The sequence below is a fragment of the Dipodomys ordii genome, unplaced genomic scaffold, assembly GCF_000151885.1.
Source record: "Dipodomys ordii isolate 6190 unplaced genomic scaffold, Dord_2.0 Scaffold50, whole genome shotgun sequence".
Taxonomy (NCBI): Eukaryota; Metazoa; Chordata; class Mammalia; order Rodentia; family Heteromyidae; genus Dipodomys; species Dipodomys ordii.
The window spans coordinates 4166351-4186065 of NW_012267266.1; the positions used below are offsets into that span (position 1 = coordinate 4166351).

Genomic DNA, 19715 nt, shown 5'->3' on the forward strand with positions numbered 1-19715 from the left:
TGCGTACATGCTATGCAGGCAGCAGGAGCACGCGGTCTTGCCCCACGGGAAAATAAAAACTTACCTGAGCACATCTGATGTTCCTGCTTCCAGGCCAATCTTAGAGCCAAGCATCTGGTCTGCTCTGGAACTCCTCAAGGTCAAAGAGTCTGTAGATTTAAGGAAATGTGCCCAAGCCCCCAGTCCTTTCCACCCAAGCCCTACTCTGAATGCTCAGGACCCTCTTCCCTGTGCAGGCCTGGGGAGTCCCTCTCCTGTTGTGAACTGTCAGTCCTGGTGGCAGATGGATAGTTGTTTGAATGTGGATGGTAAGAAACAGTGATGAACAGAGCCAAAGTTCATATGCCAGAACTGAAGATTACCGCTCATAGTGAGGAATTGGTATGCACAAGGAAAGGGTCAGGTGTTTTGGGTTCTTTTGTGCTGGTCCTGGAGCTTGAACTTACAGCCTCACACTTGGTAGGCCTGCATGCTCATAGCTGGTACTCTACCCCTTAATTAACTGGAGATGGAAGCTCTCTCTCTTTTTTTTTTTTTTGGTTGGTTGTGGGGTTTGAACTCTGGGCCTGGGCGCTGTCCCTCATCTCTTCAGCTCAAGGTTAGAGCTCTACCACTTGAGCCACAGCACCACTTCCAGTTTTCTTGTGGTTTACTAGAAATAAGAGTTTCATGGAGGGCTGGGAAGGTGGCTCAGTAGTAGAGTGCTTGCCTTGCATACATGAGGCCCTGGGTTCAATTCCTCAGCACAACATAAGCAGAAAAAGCTGGAAGTGACACTGTGGCTCAAGTGGTAGAGCGCTAGCTTTGAGCACCCAGGCCAAGAGTTCAGGCCCCACAACTGGCACAAAAAAAAAAAAAAAAGAGTTTCATGGACTTTCCTGCCCAGGCTGGCTCTCAATCCTCAGATCTCAGCCTCCTGAGTAGCTAGGATTATAGGCGTGACTCACCAGCACCCAGCTCCCAGTTGGTTTTGAACCATGATATTCTAGGTCTCAGCTGAGTAGCTGAGATTATAGCCACTGGTGCCTGGCAGGAGCCAGGTTTTGAGCTAGAGGCCCCATTTGAAAATGTTAGAGACCTTTGCCACTACCCTTGGTCCTCTCCGTCTCCTCTGTGCCCCTCCTTACAGTCTCCTTGCTTCTCCCCCTGCCCCTCCCTCCTAGGCTGCCACTGTTCCAAGCCAGTGCTTTTGCATTTTTGGTCCCAGCCAAAGCCATCCTGGCCCTAGAGAGATGGAAGTGTCCTCCTGAAGGTAGGCATATTTTGGAGGTGTGGGTTGGAGGAGAGGGAGGCCCAGGGACTTGAAGGTTTGGGCAACTGTCCCAAGTCCATGTCCAAGACACAAGATTGTATTCATGAGCCAGGTGCCGCTGGCTCACGCCTGTAATCCTAGCTACTCAGGAGGCTGAGATCTGAGGATCACGGTTCAAAGCCAGCCCAGGCAGGAAAGTCCATGTGAGACTCTTATCTCCAATAAACCACTAGAAAAACCAGAGGTGGCACTGTGGCTCAAGCGGTAGAGCACTCGCCTTGAGCAGAATTGCTGAGGGACAGCGCCCAGGTCCAGAGTTCAAGCCCCATGACGGACCAAAAGAAAAAAAAAAAAGACTATATTCATGGCCCTGTCCTTTTTTTCTTTGTTCTTGTCTCTGTCCCCAGAGGAAATCTATGGCAATTGGAGTCTGCCCTTGAACACTTCTCATATCTGGCACCCTCGAATACGCGAGGTGAGAGGCCACTCCTAAGGAAGGGCTAGATGGTAATAAGGACCACTGCTTAGTTGTAGAATTTAAGGAGATGGTTAAAGAATTTTCATCCTGCTAGCAATGAGGACATGTAGTAACTAACAGTTGATTTTGTCCTTTTAGGTTCAGGGTGCAATCATGGTGTCCAGCACAGTGGAGGTGGTGATTGGGCTGATGGGGCTGCCTGGGGCCCTTCTCAGTTACATAGGCCCTCTCACAGTCACCCCCACTGTCTCCCTCATTGGCCTCTCTGTCTTCCAAGCTGCTGGCGACAGAGCTGGCTCCCATTGGGGTATCTCAGCTTGGTGAGTTAACACCAGGCCTGATCCTTGCCCAGCTCCTGCCCTCCAGCCCCTTTATGATCTGCCCCCTTTGTCCTGCCTCCTGGTCTCGGTCTAGCCTACTAACCATCTCCTCCTTGTGTGCCTAGCTCCATTCTCCTGATTGTACTCTTCTCCCAGTATCTGCGCAATCTCACTTTCCTGTTGCCAGTCTACCGCTGGGGTAAGGGCTTCACTCTCTTCCGCATCCAGATCTTCAAGATGTTTCCGGTAAGGAGCTGGCAGGCAGCAGGGTTGGGCAGGGGAGGGACTAAGGCGGGAGCTGGATTTGTGCCCAGAGCCAAGGGCAGGTAATACATAGGAGCCTGAGCCAGAATAGTGATGAGGTTTCAGCCATAGTCTAGATCAGATACTGGGGCAGGGTTCCGAGTGAGGGCAGAGGCTTACACTTGGGTCAGGGCTGAAATAGGAATAAGCCAGTCTGGACAGAGAACCCTAGTGCCTGTAGTATATCCCTCACCCTACTTCCTTCAGATTGTGCTGGCCATCATGACTGTGTGGCTGCTGTGCTATGTGCTGACCCTGACAGACGTGCTGCCTGCAGACCCAACAGCCTATGGATTCCAGGCACGAACTGATGCCCGAGGGGACATCATGAGTATCTCACCTTGGATCCGCATCCCCTACCCCTGTAAGCAACCTCTTTTGGCTCCTCTGCCTCCTGCTGACACCTAGGAGACCCTGGCAACCCCAGGGTAGCTACCAACAACACAACTAGCATTAACTGCATGCTTATGGCATGCCAAGGAGTGTTTTACTCAGACAAAACCTTACTTCAGGTTCACACCTCTGAGTGACTCAAATAAGTTCCACCAGTGGTTACCATTCCAGCCCTAGACACCCCCACAAGCTGCTCTTCCCCTCAAGAATTCACCTTGTATCTCCTGTCTTTCCCCCAACCCAGGTCAATGGGGCCTGCCCACCGTGACTGCGGCTGCTGTCCTGGGTATGTTCAGTGCCACACTGGCAGGCATCATCGAGTCCATTGGTGATTATTATGCTTGTGCTCGCCTGGCTGGTGCACCACCCCCTCCAGTACATGCTATCAATCGGTATGTTTACTTCTGCACGAATCCCGAGGGCCCCCACTGAAGGAGAAAACGTAGGAATGGGGCTGAATCCAGAGGTGTAGACTTGGACAAGTCACTCATCTCATTGTTGTTGCTTACGGGATGGGATTGCACTCATCACTTACTCCTTGATTGTTGGGAAATGCTGAGATAATAAATCGAGTCCTAGGGAACCATAGTCATGGATGCCCTCCATATGCCCAGTTCTTCATGTGTGTTCTTCTCATGCAATCTGCTAACCATTCTGAGACAGGTACCCTTATTAAGCCCCATTGAACAGATGAGGATATGAACCCAGAAGCAGGTCTGGGAGTAAGTACCAAGGCACTAGGTCTAGGGCTGGTACAACAGCTACTGGCTCTCAAGAGCTCCCTTTGGTCTGGAGTGAGTACAATGGATGTGTTTAGCAGCCTGCACAGCCCCTGTGAGGACACAGGCTGACCAAGATCCTCACTCACCCTTTTCTTACAGGGGTATCTTTACTGAAGGCATCTGCTGCATTATCGCTGGGCTGCTGGGCACAGGCAACGGGTCTACTTCATCCAGTCCCAACATTGGTGTCCTAGGAATTACCAAGGTGCCTTGCAGCAAGCCAAAGTACCACGAAGTCCCATCTGGCTACCATGGGTCACAGTTCTGGTCCCAAATTCATCCCTATCTTGGACTTGCCCCATCAAGAGACCTCACGAGTCTCTTGACCCCACTCCCACTCCTGCATCGTGCCCCTGTTAGTTTAAGTCTAGTTCTTCTAACAGGCCCTGTCTTGCCTGTCTAGCCCCATCCTGTCCCTGGCTCCTTGCAGGTGGGCAGCCGGCGAGTGGTGCAGTACGGTGCAGGTATCATGCTGGTTCTGGGTGCCATCGGCAAGTTCACAGCCCTCTTTGCTTCGCTTCCTGACCCCATCTTGGGGGGCATGTTCTGCACCCTCTTCGGTGAGTACCTGGAGCAAACCCAGGGATGAGGCACGAGTCACTGGGTGGGAGACCCACTCAGTCAAAGGGCATCTTTAGTGGTTTCCCTGCACCTGCAGGCATGATCACTGCCGTGGGGCTATCCAACCTGCAGTTCGTGGACATGAACTCTTCCCGCAACCTCTTCGTACTTGGATTTTCCATGTTCTTCGGGCTCACGTTGCCAAATTACCTGGATTCCAACCCTGGTGCCATCAACACAGGTGCCTCTTGGCTATCTGCTATTTCTAGAGGTGGGGGAGGTGGGATGGATTCAGAATTGAGCAATGGGCTGGAAGTGTAGTTAGCTCAGTGGTCAGAGCACTTGCCTAGATATGAAAGGTTCATTTCCTAGCTAGCACCACAGCCACATTCTTTTAGTGGCTCCACACTGGCAGAATCATAAACTGTTTCCAACTCTGGATCATTAACGAGAGCTGAGCAGCTAATTAAAGTAGAATACTTTGTTCTGTTGGACACTGGCAGCTCACACCTATAATAGTAGCTACTTGGGAGGCTGAGATCTGAAGAGCTTTGTTCAAAGCCAGTTCAGGCAGGTAAGTTTGTGAGACTCATCTCCAGTTAACTACCAGAAAACCAGAAGTGGAGCTGTGGCTTAAAAGTGGTAAAGTGGGGCTGGGAAGGTGGCTCAGTAGTAGAGTGCTTGCCTTGCATGCCTGAGGCCCTGGGTTCGATTCCTCAGCACCATATAAGCAAAAAAGAAAAAAGCCAGAAGTGGCGCTGTAGCTCAAGTGGTAGAGCGCTAGCTTTGAGCTGAAGAGCTGAGGGACAGTGCCTAAGCCCAGAGTTCAGGCTCCACGACCGGATCCAAAAAAAAAAAAAAAGTGGTAAAGCAGGTCTGGGAAGGTGGCTCAATGGTAGAGTGCTTGCCTTGCATGCATGAGGCCCTGGGTTCAATTCCTCAGTACCACATAAGCAGAAAAAGCCAGAAGTGGTGCTGTGGCTCAAGTGGCAGAGTGCTAGCGTTGAGCTAAAGGCTGAGGGACAGCGCCCAGGCCCAGAGTTCCGGTCCCACGACCAAAAAAAAAAAAAAAAAAAAAAAGTGGTAAAGCACTAGCCTTGAACAGAAGAGTTCAGGGATAGCACCCAAGCCCTGAGTTGAAGCCACACCAATGACAAAATAAAACAAAAAACACTTTCTTTGAACAACTACTGAGTTTTACATGTGCTCATTTACATGTGAATGTCGAGCAGATGCCAACTCCACTTTACAGATGAGGTCATAAGGCTAAATGGTTTGTCTCAAGTTAATAACTAGCATTGCGCAGAATTGTCACTGAATCCAAAAATATGACAGAGATACAGATAGGTGCAAAAGTCAAGTGTTATACCACTCAAGAATTGTCAGGTGCTGGGTACATGTGGCTCATGCCTATAATCCTAGCTACTCAGGAGGCTGAGATCTGAGGATCACGACTCAAAGCCAGCCCAGGCAAGAAACTCCTTGAGACTCTTATCTCCAATAAACCACTCAGAAAACCAGAAGTGGCCCTGTCGCTGAAGTGGTAGAGTGCTCACCTTGAGCTGAAGAGCTGAGGGACAGTGCCCAGGCCCAGAGTTCAAGCCCCACGGCCAAAAAAAAAAAAAAAAAATTGTCAGGCTGCACAAGTAGCAATACCTGATGCCCATTGGTTCTTGGCTTATTTCACAGGCATTCCTGAAGTGGACCAGATTCTGACTGTGCTGCTGACCACAGAGATGTTTGTGGGTGGGTGCCTTGCTTTCATACTGGACAACACAGTGCCAGGTACTGGTCAGCCCTGAGAGGCTATGAAGAACTAGGCTGAACTCATGGAATCCAGCAGATGTGGCTGGGTCAGATACCATACAAGCCCTGTAGGGAACAACAGGAAGTATTAGGCTGATGGAGTGATTACTCCTCTCAAGAGAGGGTGAGGCCAGGAGTTATTTCTGGGTGCATTCCTCACCAATTCTTTACAACTACTGGGCAGAGTGCACCTGCATTCATAGTTGGACATATAGGAATGCAGTATCAGTTCATTGGTAAATTCTACCTCAAGTATATTAAAAGCTGGTTAGAGCGGACAATTGAGCCACTAAATGATTCATTTGGCACCAGAGATTTTTGTAGAGATTGTGGAGAATACTTCATACCTGTGACTTCATAGGTGTGTGTGTGTGTGTGTGTGTGTGTGTGTATATATATATATATATATATATATAGAACGCTATGGGCTGGGAAGGTGGCTCAGTGGTAGAATGCTTGCCTTGCATGCATGAGGCCCTGGGTTCAATTCCTCAACATCACATAAGCAGAAAAAGCTGGAAGTGGTGCTGTGGCTCAAGTGGTAGAGTGCTACCCTTGAGTAAAAAGAAGCTCAGGGACAGCACCCAGGCCCTGAGTTCAAGCCCCAGAACTGGCAAAGAAAAAAAAATTGCTTGTGCCTAAAATCCTCCTGGAGGTGCTTTGAAATAAGATAATGCAATTAACATAGCATGGAGCCTGGCACACTGTAGTCACAAAATACAACATCTATTAGGGTTTCCCAGAGACCTGGCAAATTTGGAACAAAGAAATCATGGATTCAAGATGAACATGGTGACTAAAGTCTGTAATCCTAGCTATTAGGTTTGAGGCCAGCCCAAGAATAAAACCAGTAACTAGTCATGGTGATGCACACCTGTTATCCTAGCTACAGGGGGAGCATGATGGGTACATGCAGTGGCACATCTCCAGTGACACAGGTAAACACAGGATCACAGCCTAGGCTCCTCAGGCATAAAGGAAGATCCTACTTTTACCAAAGAAAAAAAGGGGCTAGAGGTGGGAGCTGGTGGCACAGCTACTCAGAAAGCTGAGATATGAGGACCATGGTTCAAAGTGGGCCCAAGCAGTTAAGTCTATGAGACTCTTATATCCAGTTAATCACCACTAAAATACCAAAGTGGAGTTGTAGCTCAAGTGAAAGAGCACTAACCTTGAGGGGGAAAAAGGGGGCAAGGAGGAGCTGAAGCATGGCTCAAAGTGGTTGAGCACTTGTCTTGTAAGAGTTAAGCCTGGAGTTCAATCTCCAGTACCACCAGGGGACAGAGGAGAAAATGGATTCAGAGTAGTTGAGTTGAATGCTTTTTTTTTTTTTTGTCAGTTGTAAGGCTTAAATTCAGGGCCTGGTTGCTATCCTTGAGCTTTTTCACTCAAGGCTGGTGCTCTACCACTTTGAACCATAGTACCACTTGGTTTTTTGGTGGTTAATTGGCAACAGAAGTCGCAAACTTTCCTGTCGGGGCTGGCTCAAATCTCAGACTCCTGTGTAGCTTAGGAGTATAGGCATGAGCCACTGGCATGCGTGTGCACATGGATTAGAATGCTTGTTTTGTTGTTGTTGTTGGTAGTGGGGCCTGAACTCTTGGCACTGTTCCTCAGCTCTTCAGCTCAAGGCAGACTTTTTGTTTATATGGTGCTGAGGAATCAAACCCAGGGCCTGGTGCATATGAGGCAAGCACTCTACCACTGAGCCACCTTCCCAGCCCCAGAATGCTTGTTTAGCAAGTTGGAAGTCCTGGGCTCCTCTCCCATATCACACAAACACAAAGAAATGAATTCAACATTTCTTTCCCCCGGGGTGCCAGTCCTGGGACTTAGACTTAGCCTGGATGCTATCTCTGAGCTCTTTTGCTCAATGCTAGCATTCTGCCACTTAAGCCACAGCTTCACTACCAGCTTTTTGGTGGTTAATTGGAGAAGTCTTGCACTTTCCTGCCCAGGCTGGCCTTAAGCTGCAGTCTCAGACTGCAGCCTTCTGAGTAGCTAGGATTACTGGCGTGAGCCACCAGCTTAAGGCTAGCGCTCTACCACTTGAGCCACAGCGCCACTTCTGGCTTTTTCTGCTTATGTGGTGCCGAGGAATCCAACCCAGGGCCTCATGCATGCAAGGCAAGCACTCTACCACTAAGCTATCTTCCCAGCCCCATGGCTTCAATTTTCTTTTTTTTTTGGGGGGGGGGGGGTCCAGTCGTGGGGCCTAAACTCTGGGCCTGGGCGCTGTCCCTCAGCTCTTCAGCTCAAGGCTAGCGCTCTACCACTTGAACCATAGCGCCACTTCCGGCTTTTTTCATTTTGCTTATGTGGTGCTGAGGAATCGAACCCAGGGCCTCGGGAATGCAAGGCAAGCCCTCTACCACTGAGCCACTTTCCCAGCCCCAGCTTCAATTTTCTTTGTACCAGTATTGGGGCATGAACTCAAGGTCTCTCTTCTTAGTCTTTTTACTCACAGTAGGCAATCTACCACTTGAGCCACACTCCCACTTTTGTTTTTTTTTAATTTAGAAATAAAAGGCCTCTCAGATTTATCTGCCCATGCTGGCTTTGAACCATAGTCTTCATATTTCAGTCTCCTGAGGAGCTAAGATTTTGAGTGTGAGCCACCAGTGCCAGGTTATCAGACAGTATTTTTTTGTTTGCTTAAATGTAAGGATTAGAGAACTATTACCTAGCATGTAGACAACCCTTAATTTGACTCTCAGCAATATGGGGGGAAAAACACAAAACACCAGACACTGGATTCTAGAAATCTTCCTTGGATTATGAGAAGGGGAGACAGCTGAAGTTTTGGGTTGTGGTAATGACCATATTGTCTTTTCTCCAGGGAGCCCAGAGGAACGAGGCTTAATACAGTGGAAAGCAGGGGCTCATGCCAGCAGTGCAACATCTGCTAGTCTGAAGAGCTATGATTTTCCCATTGGAATGGGCATAGTAAAAAGGATCGCCTTTCTGAAATACATTCCTGTATGCCCAGTCTTCAGAGGATTTTCTACAAGGTCAAAAAGTCAGCCTTCAGTTCCAGAAGACACTCCAGAAAATATAGAAATTGGGTCTGTGTGCACCAAGGTCTGAAATGCTACTTCCAAGAAAGGTAGGATGCATCTATGGCTTTTGTAGGAGAACTTAATATTCAAATATTCCATTTGAGCAAAAGGAAACCAAATTTCTATTGTTTTTTTCCCCCCATATACTTGAATATTCCCAAAGAGTAGGTATACTGAGTTAACACCTCAGTTGGACTCTGGGTGGAATTCTTTCAACATTTTATAGTAAGAAGTGAAATTTCCAACTGGTATAGACCAGTGGTTAAGTCATAAATATGATGACCTATTATTCTTCCCAGTTACCTGGGTAGAACCTGAACCAAGTGAAGCCCACAAGCAGTCATGGGCATCCTTGCATTCCAATATGCTGAATACTTGACATTTAGCTTGAAAAAGTTTGACAATACTAATACAGAAAAGTTTTGTTTCAATAGTGGCCATAAAATTAAAACATTCTGACATGACTTGCTATCAAAACTATGCAATACAAGCCCTAATGAAGTGATCATTTCCCTAGGGTTTCAAAATGTGTAGGAAGCTGATGTTCTGAAATGTTCCATCCCCATTTGGTTTAAATGTGCCTTTTTTTTTGGGGGGGGGTCTGGTTGTGGAGCCTGAACTCTGAGCCTGGGCGCTGTTCCTCAGCTCTTCAGCTCAAGGCTAGCACTCTACCACCAGAGCCACAGTACCACTTTTGGCTTTTTTCTTTTTGCTTATGTGGTGCTGAGGAATCGAACCCAGGGCCTCATGCATGCAAGGCAAGCGCTCTGCCACTGAGCCACCTTCCCAGCCCCTAAATGTGCCTCTTTTCTAAAAAGTTAGTTTCAATCAAAGCAAGTGGAGCCTAGTCTACACTGATTGATTGATTGATTGATAAGACAGAGACTTGGCTATGTTGCCAAGGCTAGCTTTAAAACACAAGATCCTGTCTTAGCTTTCTGAGCCCATTTCAGTGCTGAGATACCTGTATCACTTGCTGTGGGTTTTTTTTTTCTTTTTTTCCTTTTATTGGTTGTGGGGTTTGAACTCAGCATCTGGGTGCTATTCCTGAGATTATGTACTCAAGGCTACCGCTCTAGCACTCTGAGCCACCTCCAGCTTCCTGTTGGTTAATTGAAGATAAGAGTCTCATAGTTTCCTGCATGAGCTGGTCTTGAACCATGATCCTCAGATCTCAGCCTCCTGAGTAGCTAGGATTATAGGCATGAGCCACTGATACCCTGGTTCTTGCTGTGGTTGTTTTTGGATGCTTTACCACTAAATTACACTTCCAGAGTTAAGTCTTTTTTTTTTTTTTGGGTCCGGTCATGGGGCCTGAACTCTGGGCCTGGGTGCTGTCCCTCAGCTCTTCAGCTCAAGGCTAGCGCTCTACCCCTTGAGCCACAGCGCCACTTCCGGCTTTTTTTTTTAATGTGGTGCTAAGGAATCGAACCCAGGGCCTCAGGCATGCAAGGCAAGCGCTCTACCACTGAGCCACCTTCCCAGCCCAGAGTTAAGTCTTTTTGTCAGTCGTGTGGCTTGCACTCTGGGCCTGGGTGCTGTCCCTCAGCTCTTCAGCTCAAGGCTAGTGCTCTACCACTTAGCTACAGTGCCACTTCCGGTTTTCTGGTGGTTTAACCACTCAAATAAGACTTCCTATGTGCCAGAATATTCTTAAGATCTTGATGTGTATTCAATAAATCACATAATCTAGAAACAGGTATTGTTATGATAGGTATCAAAATGCTTCGTATGAAAAGTGTTCCTGATTTTGGAGCTTTTTTGATTCTGAAACATTTACAGACTATTCTGACAATTCCTAATCTAAAAGTCTGAAATCAAGTATTCTAATGCTGAGGCTGTGGGTCATGTGGTAGAGTACTTTCTTACCATTTATGAAGCCCTAACGTCAATCCCCAGAATCAAACACACAAAAATGCTTTGAAGTCTAAAACTCTTTTGAATATTACCTCAGCAATCTAGAGAATATAGAAACTAAAGCATAGTAAAATTAAGTGACTTATCCATGATCACAGGACTCTCATCTAGAAGTGTGGCTAGAATCTTTGCTCTTCATAATTAGGTCATAGTGCTTAATTCTCTAATTGGTGCCCATTACACTGCATTGTAACAACTTAGCAGTACGTGCAGATGAAGTCATTTGCCCTGTAAGTTTAGAGAGAAAGGACCAATAAGCCCCATATATACACATACATATTTTTAAGTCTCACATTTTGACAGCTGGCAACACAGCCTATGCCAACTGAGCAGAAGAAATTGCCTGAATTTTGTTTCCAGAAAGAACAAGAGTCAAATATGATTAGCTGTTTCAGAGTTTTTTTTTAAAGCCTATTTAGGGACTGGGAAGGTGGCTCAGTGGTAGAGTGCTTGCCTTGCATGCATGAGGCCCTGGGTTCGATTCCTCAGCACTACATAAGCAGAAAAAGTCAGAAGCGCATTGTGGCTCAAGTGGTAGAGCTTGAACTGAAGAGCCGAAGGACAGTACCCAGGCTAAGTTCAGGTTCCATGCCCGACCAAAAAAAAAGGACCTATTTAGTACTTGTTAAGACAGCTATTGAAAAAAATTAAGAAAAAAGACTCCTATTGGGGTATAGCTTGGTCGTAGACAGCTGACTACCATGTGTAAGGCTCCTAGGTGATCAGTACAATGAAAAGAGGGGAAGCCACCTGCTATGCCTTCCATGAAGAATGTAAACAAGAAATGAATAGATCTTAATCTTTAGCCAAAGAAAGCCAGTGCTAAGCAAGTACTCTGTCACTGCCACTGAGCCATACCTCAGCTCAACCACAGTTTTGTTAACATAGCTACCTACAATGCCCTGACACTGCAGTCTCAGGCAATAAAAAGGACAGAGCAATGGGGTTTATTTTACTGCTGTATTGTGGACAGACACTTGCACAGCAGTATACTTACTACTGTGGATTTTAATAAATCCTGCTCTCAGCACATTTTGCCAGTAGGGTTGTCCTGAGGTACTGGGTCCCCACTAAAGTATCACTACTGGAGAGTCTGCAGTCTATTGCCAATAAACACAAGCATCAGCTCAGTTCTACTATTATTTATTTTTTTAAATATTTTTGAAAAAATATAATTTTTTTACAATATTTTCAACTTAAACACTATTCACACTGAACACGTATGGCAGCTTAACCTACCCAAATATGAAGTTTAAGAAGCCAAAACTGTTCTAGCTTTGTTAAAAGAAAAATTGTGCTGCAGACTACTGTCATGATGGTTAACAATGCAAGGAAAAGCACCACTCAAATCATTTTATAATCTCTTTGTTCTATTGGACTACGAGCTGGTGTGGGTCCTAACTTACACTTTACACAGTTATGGCTATGGATACAAATCCTCAAAGGACGCAGTTCTCAAATCAAATACTTCTTCAGATACAACCTCAAGAGAATTCAATTTCTACTATGATAACATACCAGAAAAGCCAAACTAGCTCTTTATCAGTTCATGTTCTTGTACTCTCAATCACCAAAGACATATTTGTCTGTAATGAAATTAACAAATGAACCAAAAAAAGGAGATTCTTTCTGATGAGGACAAATGCAATTGAGAATTCTGCTTAACAATTAGAATTCTTTTTTTTTTTTAAAAAACAAAATATAGATATTAAAAAACATTAGTAATTTCTAGGGAGCAGTTTAGCCTTAAAAACGACAATTCAGTAAGATTTAGAGTTTTTTTTTTTAATTTGGTGCTTTGTCACAACTTGACTGGTGCTTCTTTCCTCGCTGTCTTTACATTAAGCCATGGGGCCAAATCTATTTTCAGTAAATGTTTGACAGCTTTTTACTTAATAACAGTCTCAGCACTTTTATTAAGCATGCAAGACTAACAAAAACTTTGGCAATGCATAAGTGTAACACAGTGACAAGAGAGAGCTTTTACAATTAAGTCTTCTAATACTGCCTTCACAGTGTGGAAATTGTGCTACATCCACCAAAAGAGGGCCCCGTCTACTGAAATATTTTAGTACTTCACCCCAGGAACAAACTCCTTTGCATTTGGATTCAGATTGCTCTTGACCTGGAAAATAAGTACATAAAAAAAAAGCAAGTTCATTACAGATGGCTTCAGTAACTCAGAAGCATTCAGTTTAGATCCACATGCAAAAATATTTTTCAGAAAAATACAAACAAAAGAATTCAGATTATAACACTACACTTGGCCACTCGCACAAACTAACCAAGCTATGGCAGGGAAATGAAATGTGAGATGAAAGCCATATTTTGTATGATATCAGACTGTATCAATTTTCTTAGAGCAAGTAGGAATTGCAGTTAAGCTTGCTTAAGTGTAAACAGAAACCCACTATTTCACATAAATTAAAGAGACAGGACTGAATAAGGAATTCAATATGATATTTAACTTTTGCAAAATAGTTCGATACTATACAAACATGTTCATGTTGAAATTATGCTTAAAATAACTAGTAGATTGTTGGTAGATTCATTTTATTTTTTTGGTCCTCACTGAAAAGTTGGAGTAGTCTTTCTACAATTGCTGTCTTCTAATTCCCACAGGAGACATGGTATAATAACAGAAAAAGAAACTACAAGGGGAGCCAGAAGACCTAAATTGGAAATCTCAGCTCTGCCCCTATCTAACTTCGTGTGTAACCTCGGATAAATTACTCTCTCTGGGACTCCATTTTTGTATCAGCTTAAAAAATGGAAACACTGAGCCAATGTCTCTAAGAGCTAATAGAGACTTATTTGTTTTTAAGTCTTTACTTTCCTAAGCCAACATGACAATGTATAAAAAGAATATCTGGAAATTCTCCAATTTTCACATTTTGAGTTGTAAATTGACTTAAAAAAATTAAAAAAGAAACCAGGACAGATTCCAAATTTATGTAGGCATTTTGGTAGGCTATGATGCTGGATATAACCCCAATGTTACTTACTTTTAGACCAAATAATAACATTAAAACAACGTATTAGAGCAATAATTTTACTTTCATAATTTGTACACAATGGTTTTCCTTAGATACGATATACTTTCACTTCCCCCAGGGGAAATGTTTTTACAGTGTACAGTTTAGGGTTGGAGATGTAGTGCAGTCATGTGCCTGCTTAGAATGCACAAGGTCCTGGGCTTGTTCTCCAGCACCACCAAAAACACACACACACACACACACACACAAAAACCAACAAAACAGTAAAATAAATAAAGTATAAGTTTTAAATAAAAGCATAATACTTGTTTATACATTCTTTTGGCAGCTATGGAAATAAATAGACTGGATCAAACTAGTTTCTGTATTATAAATTTATATTGAGCCTGGGCAAAATACAATGAGCCTACCAAAAGGCTTTATTCATCAGGGCAACTGGGATTATTTGTGACAGGACTAATGTCCATTAGCAAGCATGTATCAACAGATTATTATTATTTTATTTTTTTGCCAGTCCCAGGGCTTGAACTCAGGTCCTACTTAAGTACTGTCTCTAAGCTTCTTTTGCTCAGGGCTAGCACTCTACCACTTAAGTCACAGCAGCATGTCCAGTCTTTTTTTTTGGGGGGGGGGGTCTGGTCGTGGGGCCTGAACTGTGGGCCTGGGAGCTGTCCCTCAGCTCTTCAGCTCAAGGCTAGCACTCTAGCACTTGAGCCACAGCACCACTTCCAGCTTTTTTCTTTTTTCTTATGTGGTGATGAGGAATCGAACCCAGGGCCTCAGGCATGCAAGGCAAGCGCTCTACCACTGAGCCACCTTCCCAGCCCCATGTCCAGCCTTTTCTGTTTATGTGGTACTGAGGACTCGAACCCAGGACTTCATGTATGGTTAGCTAGGCAAGCACTCTACCACTAAGACACATTCCCAGCCCACCAACAGACTTTTTTTTTTTTGGTCAGTTGTGGGGCTTGAAGTCTGGGCCTGGGCACTATCCCTCAGCTCTTCAGCTCAAGGCTAGTGCTCTACCACTTGAGCCACAGCGCCAAGCCTTTTCTACTTATGTGGTGCTAAGGAATTGAACCCAGGGTCTCATGCATGCGAGGCAAGCACTCTACCACTGAGCCAACTTCCCAGCCCACCAACAGACTTTTCAGATCACGATCTGTTCAACTGGATTACTATCATTTACCACAACAGAGACGAAACCACAATATAAATTTCAGAGTTTCGACAGACTCCTTTGGGAAAATGAGTTTCCAAATGGCTGGTGGAAGGATGGCTATATAATAAATTGTATGGAAGGCTGTTTAAAAATACTTTTAGAAAAATACTTCATTCCATTTTTTACCAATCTCACCAAATATTTATGTCAAGATGAGAGAAAACTTCTCATCATGCTACTTTCATATAGGCAAGTCATATGGTAATATTGCATTTCTTCATTAATTCTTTAACATATTTGTGTATCCCACCTACAAAATAAAAGGCAACTTCAAGGCCAAAAGCAGTAGCAAGAAGTCTGTTAGTGGTCTAAGACGCCACACTGTTGCCAGAAGTCACTCTTTGTCATCAATGAAATTGGGAGGCCCCTGCTCCCACTCTTAAGCAGTACAATTTTTGGAAGGGAAGAGGTGTAGAACTCTTCTTAATAGAAGGTAGCTGGCTTTTCCACTTACAGGAAAGATGAGGTAGGGTCTAAAAAGATTTTAAAAAAATAACATTTTTACCACAAGATCTTCCAGAGAAGAGCCATCACTGATAACAAGGTCATTAAATTGGTCTTGGATTTGGTCCATAGTTTGTGGGAGATCTCGAGCTGGAATAAACCACTCATGTTCTTCTTCCTCCTCCAGCATTTCTTGGAAACAACGTTCAATAAATTCTTCTTCCCACAACTCTTCTTCTATCTAGATTTACAATAAATAGAAGATAAATTACAGCATATTTAGTAAGACATCATGGGTGATAGCTTAAAATATCTTAAACTAAATAACTTAAAGCCAAAATGTTCAGTAGTGTGTGATAGCACTTGCCTATAATTCCAGTTATTTGAGAGGTAAAGAAGATAGGATGATGATAATATGAGGCTAACCCTAGGTAAAATACTAAGATCCTATCTTAACAAGGCAAAATTGTGGCATATGCCTGTTATGCCAGCCAGCTACAGGGGAGGAGATAGGAGTGGGGCTTAAGGCCTACCAGGCAGAAGGTATAAGACCCTAAATCTGAAAAATAACTAAAGCAAAAAGAGCATGGGGCATAGCAGAAGTAGTAGGACTCTAACCCTTGTTTTATTATTCTCTTCAAGGGGTTTAAATTTATTTTATTGTAAAAATGCTGTACAGAGGGGTTACAGTTACATGAGTAGGGTAAAAGTACATTTCATAGCGAGCATTGTTACCTCCTCCTTTTTCCCCCCTACCATCACTTCCCTCAAACTCCTCCCACTCCCCTCAACTCCCCCCCCCCAACCCCGACATTGTAAAGTTCGTTTTCAATATAATGTCCGGTGCATCTTGTTGTCACAATGGGTCAGCCTGCATCCTCATTTAAGCATTCTGCAATATCCCTTCCCCTCCCCAAATTACAAAAATACATATAATACAAGATTCAAAGCACCAGCATCAAATCCAGTGAAAACAGGGGTTATACCATGGGGGAAGAACATATAATAGAAACAAAAGAATCACATAGTGTATGAAAGGGGTTTAAATTTAACAGGTCCCTTTATTTTTTTAAATTTTTATTTATTTATTTATTTAGTCAGTCGTGGGGCTTGAACTCTGAGCCTGGACGCTGTCCCTCAGCTCTTCAGCTCAAGGCTAGCGCTCTACCACTTGAGCCATAGCACCACTTCCAATTTTCTAGTAGTTTATTGGAGGTAAGATTCTCATGGACTTTCTTGCCTGAGCTGGCTTTGAACCACGATTCTCAGGAGGCTGAGGCTTCCTGAGTAGCTAGGGTAACAGGGCCCGTTATGTGTATAAAGCATCTTGATCAGCATCACCTTTCCATCATTTTCCCCCTCAAAATGTTTGTTTAGCAAGGAATAGGCCCCAAGTTGAAAGCCCCATATCACCAAAAAAGCAAAAAAAAATTAAAGGTATAGGTATGCACCTATAATCCTAGCAAAGATCAAGGCCAGTCTTGAGACCTTGTCTCAAAATCAAAAATAGTTCAGGTGCTGGTGGCTGATGCCTGTAATCCTAGCTACTCAGAAGGCTGAGATCTGAGGATCATTGTTCAAAGCCAGCCAGGGCAGGAGACTCTCATGTCTAACCACCAGAAAACTGGAAGTGGAGCTGTGGCTCTAAGTGGTAGAACACTAGAATTGAGCAGAAAAACTCAGGGGATAGTGCTCAGGCCCTAAGTTTAAGCCCCATTACTGGGGGGGAGGGGGGGAGAAAGGGAGGTGGGCCATCCATGGCTCATGTCTATAATCCTACTCTGGAGGCTGAGATCTTCAAATCTCAGTTTGAAGTGAGCCTGGGCAGGAAAGTCCATCTCTAATTAATCACCAAAACCAAAAAGCTGGAAGTGGAGCCATGGCTCAAAGTGGCAGAGCACTAGCCTTGAGTGAAAAAGATGAGAGACAGTGCCCAGGTCCTAAGTTCAAGACCTAGTACTGGCACACATGTGTGTATACACACACATATACTCTTTATACAGTGGTGAAACTGAAACTCAAGGTTGTGAATTCAAACTCATGTACTGAAAAATAATTTCCATAATGTCAGGTTTGAGAGAGATTGTTCAATGGTAGAGTTTGTGCTTAGCATGCACAGGCCCTGGATTTGATCCTCAGCACTAGAATTTTTTATTTTTTTTGGGGGGGGGTCAGTCCTGGGGGCCTGAACTCGGGTCTGGGAGCTGTCCCTCAGCTCTTTAGCTCAAGGCTAGCACTCTACCACTTGAGCCACAGTGCCACTTCCACCTTTTTCTGCTTATGTGATGCTGAGGAATCGAACCCAGGTCATGCATGCAAAGCAAACACTTTACCACTGAGCCACCTTCCCAGCCCCAGCACCAGAAATTCTAAAATAATAAATCATACTTTCTTTGCTTCTGTGCAAAGGGAAAAAAATGCTTAACATTAAGACCTGAGAAGATCTGTTTAAAGGTTTTCTAGGTCTTAGTCTTAGAATACTTTTATTTTTCATCAACTGGTAATGAAGAAATAACAAAGGAGTACTCTCTTCAAGGAATATATATCAGAATTTCCCATGAAACCTTACTACAAGCCCTCATCCAACTCCTCCAGTGCCTAGAAAAACATCTTTAGCTAATAAGGCAAGGCAGGGCTAATCTGAATTCCTTAGTGACAATCAGTTTTACTATGGAATGTACAACTCGATATAGAGAAAAAAAGCTAGATACTGATTATTAAAACCATGATTGGACAGGGAAAGGGGAATGGAATAAGAAGGAAGATGAAAGCAGATGCTAAGCATTCTCTACAGAAAACAGTGCTGCCAATTGTTTAAGCTGATGAATTAGGGCTCTCAGGTGAAAAACTGTCCGTTTTGCATCCTAATATCTATGCCTGTCTATTCCAAATTCTTGAATTCTCTTAAACTGCATAGGCAGTGTTTTCTAAACTTGAATGCTTACTGGAATTATCTAGGAGCTTTTTGAAAGTTTCCCACCCTATTTCTCCTGAGTCAGAATCTCCAGGGTAGGACATGAAACAAGTAACCCAAGTAATTTCAATAAGCACACGCATGCACACATATGCCCGCTAATCCTGGAGCTAACTCAGGGCCTAGCTGTCCTTGAACTTCATTTGCTCAAGGCTAGTACTTTACTACTTGAGCCAGAGTTCCATTTCTGGCTTTTTTGGGGACAGTTTATTGGAAATAAAGGGTCTCATGGACTTTCCTGCCTGGGTTGGTAGCTAGGATTACAGACATGAGCCACCAGTGCCTGGCTACGATTGCATTCTTAGAAGGCTATTATGTGCTACAGAAAAGTACATGCTTGTACACAAAAACTAACTTGTCTGTTGAATTCTTCTTCATTTTCCATCCACATGTACTCTGCAAATGGATTGTCATCTTCATGAGAATGACCGTTAATAATCACATCTTCATTGATGATGCTTGGGCTAGTACTGCTGCGACTTGGATCTTTCATGGTTGGCGTTAGTTGTCGTTTTTAACCTTAAAAGTAGAACAATATAGTTAATTTAGTCATTCTTTTTTTTTGGTCATATAGCTTGAACTCTGGGCTTGGGCGTTATCCCTGCGCTCTTAAGCTCAAGGCAAGCGCTCTACCACTTGAGCCACAGCGCCACTTCTGGTTTATTGGAGATAAGTCTCAGGGACTTTCCTTCCCCAGCTGGCTTTGAACCGTGATCCTCAGATCTCAGCCTCCTGAGTAGCTAGGATTACAGGCGTGAGCCACCGGCACCCGACTTCTTTCAATTCTTTCTGAGCATATATTATTACCAGGCATCACAGTAAGGTGGTTAGAGGTAAAGACAGATCAGATAATTGGAAAACTTCTTATGATTTGTGTGTGTGTGACTCCTGGGGTTTGAATTCAAGAGCCTAGGTCCTATCCCTGATCTTCTGTGCACAAAGCTAGTGCTCTACCACTAAGCCACAGATTCACTCCCAGTTTTTTGGTGGTTAATTGAAAATAAGAGTTTCATGGGCTGGGAAGGTGGCTCAGTGGTAGAGCGCTTGCCTTGCATGCCTGAGGCCCTGAGTTCAATTCCTCAGCACCACATAACCACAAAGAAAAAAGCTGGAAGTGGCACTGTGGCTCAAGTGGTAGAGCGCTAGCCTTGGGCTGAAGAGCTGAGGGACAGTGCCCAGGCCCAGAGTTCAGGCCCCATGACCGGACC

General features: G+C 44.4%; 2 protein-coding genes across 6 annotated transcripts in view; one reads left to right on the forward strand and one right to left on the reverse strand.

The window, feature by feature from the left end:
* LOC105988687 (solute carrier family 23 member 1) overlaps positions 1-13932 on the forward strand; it is a 26190-nt gene extending 12258 nt beyond the window's left edge. For 3 of the 5 annotated variants that reach the window (XM_013020354.1, XM_013020359.1, XM_013020358.1), the window contains 12 exons: positions 1164-1252; positions 1660-1727; positions 1869-2050; positions 2176-2296; positions 2561-2717; positions 2991-3138; positions 3628-3733; positions 3959-4088; positions 4187-4330; positions 5779-5874; positions 8735-9001; positions 13494-13932. In XM_013020354.1, the coding sequence (XP_012875808.1) occupies positions 1164-1252; positions 1660-1727; positions 1869-2050; positions 2176-2296; positions 2561-2717; positions 2991-3138; positions 3628-3733; positions 3959-4088; positions 4187-4330; positions 5779-5874; positions 8735-8982 (1489 nt within the window). In that variant the 3' untranslated portion in view covers positions 8983-9001; positions 13494-13932. Of the gene's footprint in view, positions 1-1163; positions 1253-1659; positions 1728-1868; positions 2051-2175; positions 2297-2560; positions 2718-2990; positions 3139-3627; positions 3734-3958; positions 4089-4166; positions 4331-5778; positions 5875-8734; positions 9002-13493 lie in introns of those variants that run through there. The other 2 variants (XM_013020355.1, XM_013020357.1) reach the window with 2 other exon arrangements.
* The window catches only part of Paip2 (poly(A) binding protein interacting protein 2), a 20376-nt gene continuing 12659 nt past the window's right edge, over positions 11999-19715 (reverse strand). Inside the window, exons 2-4 of the mRNA XM_013020361.1 lie at positions 18863-19026; positions 15595-15774; positions 11999-12996 (exon numbers count right to left, since the gene is read on the reverse strand). Coding sequence (XP_012875815.1) covers positions 12940-12996; positions 15595-15774; positions 18863-19000 — 375 coding nt within the window. The 5' untranslated portion in view covers positions 19001-19026 and the 3' untranslated portion in view covers positions 11999-12939. The remainder of the gene's footprint in view (positions 12997-15594; positions 15775-18862; positions 19027-19715) is intronic.